The 3,585-nt window shown below is 31.0% G+C and overlaps 1 protein-coding gene across 1 annotated transcript in view; it reads left to right on the forward strand.

The window, feature by feature from the left end:
• The window catches only part of LOC106464328 (phosphoenolpyruvate carboxykinase, cytosolic [GTP]-like), a 13,356-nt gene extending 11,361 nt beyond the window's left edge, over nucleotides 1-1,995 (forward strand). The window contains exons 9-11 of the mRNA XM_022392022.1: nucleotides 1-37; nucleotides 387-625; nucleotides 1,084-1,995. The exon at nucleotides 1-37 is cut by the window's left edge and continues 9 nt beyond it. Of these exons, the coding sequence (XP_022247730.1) occupies nucleotides 1-37; nucleotides 387-625; nucleotides 1,084-1,299 (492 nt within the window). The 3' untranslated portion in view covers nucleotides 1,300-1,995. The remainder of the gene's footprint in view (nucleotides 38-386; nucleotides 626-1,083) is intronic.
• The last annotated feature ends 1,590 nt before the right edge of the window (nucleotides 1,996-3,585 follow it).

A 3,585-nucleotide genomic window follows, 5' to 3' on the forward strand; every position in this document is an offset into this window, starting at 1 on the left:
ATGCGGTCAGAAGCTACAGCTGCTGCTGAATATAAAGGTAAATTTGTCTCAATTTCTGCGTAGTATAATGTAGAAATGCAAGATGTTATGTACCAGCTGTGTGGCTTTTTAATCATTAACTATTGTAGAATTGTAGCACACTTAATGTGTTGCAGCAGTTGCAACTAACTTAATATACATAATATACAGTTGAAACTTATTTTGAAAAATGTAAATATTGCAATAACAGAACTTTTAGTGACATTGTTGAACATAAAAACATGTTAGCTTTTTCTTTTCAAAGATATTAATCTAATAATAAGTGTTAATCTTCAAAAAATGTCTTTCTTTTTTATATATATATATATATATATATATATATATAATTTATTTTTTGTGGTTTGCAGGAAAACTAATCATGCATGACCCTTTTGCTATGCGTCCTTTCTTTGGTTACAATTTTGGCCACTATCTTCAGCACTGGTTAAGTTTTGGTAAAAAGCCAGGTTTGAAGCTTCCAAAAATATACCATGTGAACTGGTTCCGCAAAAGTGATGAAGGGAAGTTTTTATGGCCAGGATTTGGAGAAAACTGTAGAGTGCTTGACTGGATATGTCGCCGTGCTGATGGTGAGCCCAGTGTTGTGGTAAGTAATTTATGGAAGTTTCGTCACTAGTATGAGGTTATGAAGATTGATTAATAGACAGAAGCTGTGGAAAACTGAAGTGCTATTCTATTTATAAGCAAATTTTGAAAACTCTTGGTAATCTTTATAGGCTAAATGAGTAGCTGGTACAACGTAATAATGTAAATAAACAAAATATGGGAAGTTGTACAAAAGTTTAGAGAAGATGCTGTATCAATTACTTTTTGACAAATAATTTGTCGTGAATATATTTTTTGAATTGAAAGAAGCTAATTCACAAATATCATCTGTTTTTTTAAATTCATTAGTTGTATTGCATGTTTCTCTGAACTTTAAACTAAAAAGCTATTGGGACCATTAATATCCAAACAGTTTGTGAATTTTTTTTATTTTTACTTTATTGTGTATGCATGAAATAATTTGTTTTATCACCAATTAGTTTTTCTGCTTGTAACTAGGAAACTCCCATTGGCTATGTGCCAACTGAAGATGCCATTAATGTTAAAGGACTTCCACCTATCAATATGAATGACATCCTACATGTGCCAATAGACTTCTGGCAAAGTGAAGTGAAAGAGATTCGCAAATATTTTGAGGAACAGCTACCTAATGACCTTCCTCCTGAAGTTCGAGATGAACTTAATAAGCTTGACCAACGGGTTAATAAGCAGTAATATGCAGTAAGTTTGAAAGTGGTGGACCAAAATCATTGGAGATCAATGTATTTTATTTGCTGACTAATGGACATTATTTGCCAGTCAATTTAATTAGACTTATTTTTTATAAACTTGATGGATTTATTCTTAAAGGCACTGCAGTGTTTTTAGAACCAGCTTTTATTAATGAAGTTTTATTCTTATTTGGAGATTGTCTTTACATACCAGGACTGCATTTTTATTTTGTCTAGCCATCAAAACTTTAGATGTTGAATCAACTATTTTTTTAGGCTATTTTATTGTAAAGCCATAAATACATGTTAGTAATAACAATCAATCCATAATTTATTCAAACTGGGTCTTTGTTTCCAGAACAACCACTTATTGTGTTACATATAGTTCAAGAATACTTGTATATAGAAAATGATTGTGTTAGTGAACATTTCACACACTAGGAGACCATGTTTAAAGTAGTTTTTCCTTTCAATTTTAGGGTCTCTTACTTGGAGAAGTTTCTTTCTTTAGGTACTTGGTATTCTCTAACACTTTTAAACACTGTGATAATACAGGACTTTTAGCTTTTCAGTTTTTATGTTATTTTTATCTTTAAAAAAAAAAAATGGTATGACGCAGACACCGAAGTCAAAGTGAACTTTGTAAAATGTCCAGTTTTATTTTCTGATCTATTAAAATTTGACTTGAAATTCATTAAAATGTTTCGTTTTTGTCTTAAAATATTTTTCACTACTTGCATATTAAAATACATTTAATCTTGGACGTAATAAGCGACTAAGAACATTTCCAAAGAGTATTTCATGAATTGATTTTATTAATTTGAAAGCTTCAAAAAATTCTCACTAGTAATTATAATTAGTTTTCTACTAATAATATACTTAAACCAGAAATAAGTAAATTCCAAAAAAATATCTTGTCAGTTACTACCCTTTCAGATGTAAAATTTTCACCTAAACAACTTGTGACCACTATCATTAATTTTTTCATGAATTTTCAATTTTTTAGAATATATTAAAATTTGGTACATCCCTAAAATTAGTGATAAGAGTGGGTAGAGAGGACTTTTGTAAACAATTTATTCATCAAATTGTTTGTAGCTATAATACATTGGTTACAGGACCCCTAATAACATACACATCATATATATTAAATAAATATATATATTCCACTAATTGCTGCCAGGTCTTCATGTGTATCTTGCACAGAAAATGAGTTTTTTTTTTTTCTTTCTTTCTTTCTCCAATCTTTTGTAAATTCTTTAAACTCAGTACTATGACTGGCAGAAAACGTGTTCGTGTTCTTCGATATGATGTATTATGCTGGTAATAAAAGGCATATATAAACAAGTTTTTAATGTGAGAGTTACTGTTATTACAACAATTTACACTGCACATATTATTCGTCTCCTTATTTCACTATTATGCAAATTGGCTCCAAGTGTAATTAGTAGAAGGTGAAACTACTTCCAAACCAATAGTACAATAGCTTAAACATCTGGACAGAAAGGACCATCATCCACAACACAGGCAGAGACTGCTATTTTTGACTGTTCTCACCACAATCTTTCTTAAGTGTGAATCAGATATTTAAAGCTATAACTGGACACCATGTCATTATGTAAATGGTTAGAAATAGGCTGATATTAAGTAGTTGAGCAGTGGATCAATAACACGTGGAATACGTTTATCTTCTTACAAAGGAGCTTTATTGTACTCTACAGACAGTTAGTGGTTGTATACTCATTTGGAGAGAACCTTAAACAAAATTAGACCCCACTTTCCTACAGGACTGTGGCAGAGGTGGAAGTATGATTTGGGCAAATGTAAGTATTAGTGGCCGTTAATACCACTTGTATAATATGTCTTGACTTCAGCCTAATGACTAATAATGCCTGCATTCAACATGCTGTTGGTTTATACAGTTCCTGAGGGAATGGTCTGTGTGCTCGTCTAGTTTTAATCTTGTGTAGTACGTTTAATATACTTTTGGGATATTGCATTGCATCTTATAAAGTAAATGACCAATCATTTGTATTATGCTCTCTAGAGGCACATTGGTAAGCTGTAAAACTCAAAATCGGGTGAGCACAGCACCGATAGCCCATTGTGTAGTTTTGAACTTAACTACAAATAAACATTTGGGTTACATATTACATGGAGGATGCGGATCTGAATAAAAAAAAACACAAAAACTAGAGGTTGTGATTGTACATTGTATTTGTTTACAGTTATTTGTTCTTGTATAACTAAATTAAAAAATTAAACTTTAGTTCCTTCGTATAAATATTAA

This window comes from Limulus polyphemus, unplaced genomic scaffold, assembly GCF_000517525.1.
Source record: "Limulus polyphemus unplaced genomic scaffold, Limulus_polyphemus-2.1.2 Scaffold1620, whole genome shotgun sequence".
NCBI lineage: Eukaryota > Metazoa > Arthropoda > Merostomata > Xiphosura > Limulidae > Limulus > Limulus polyphemus.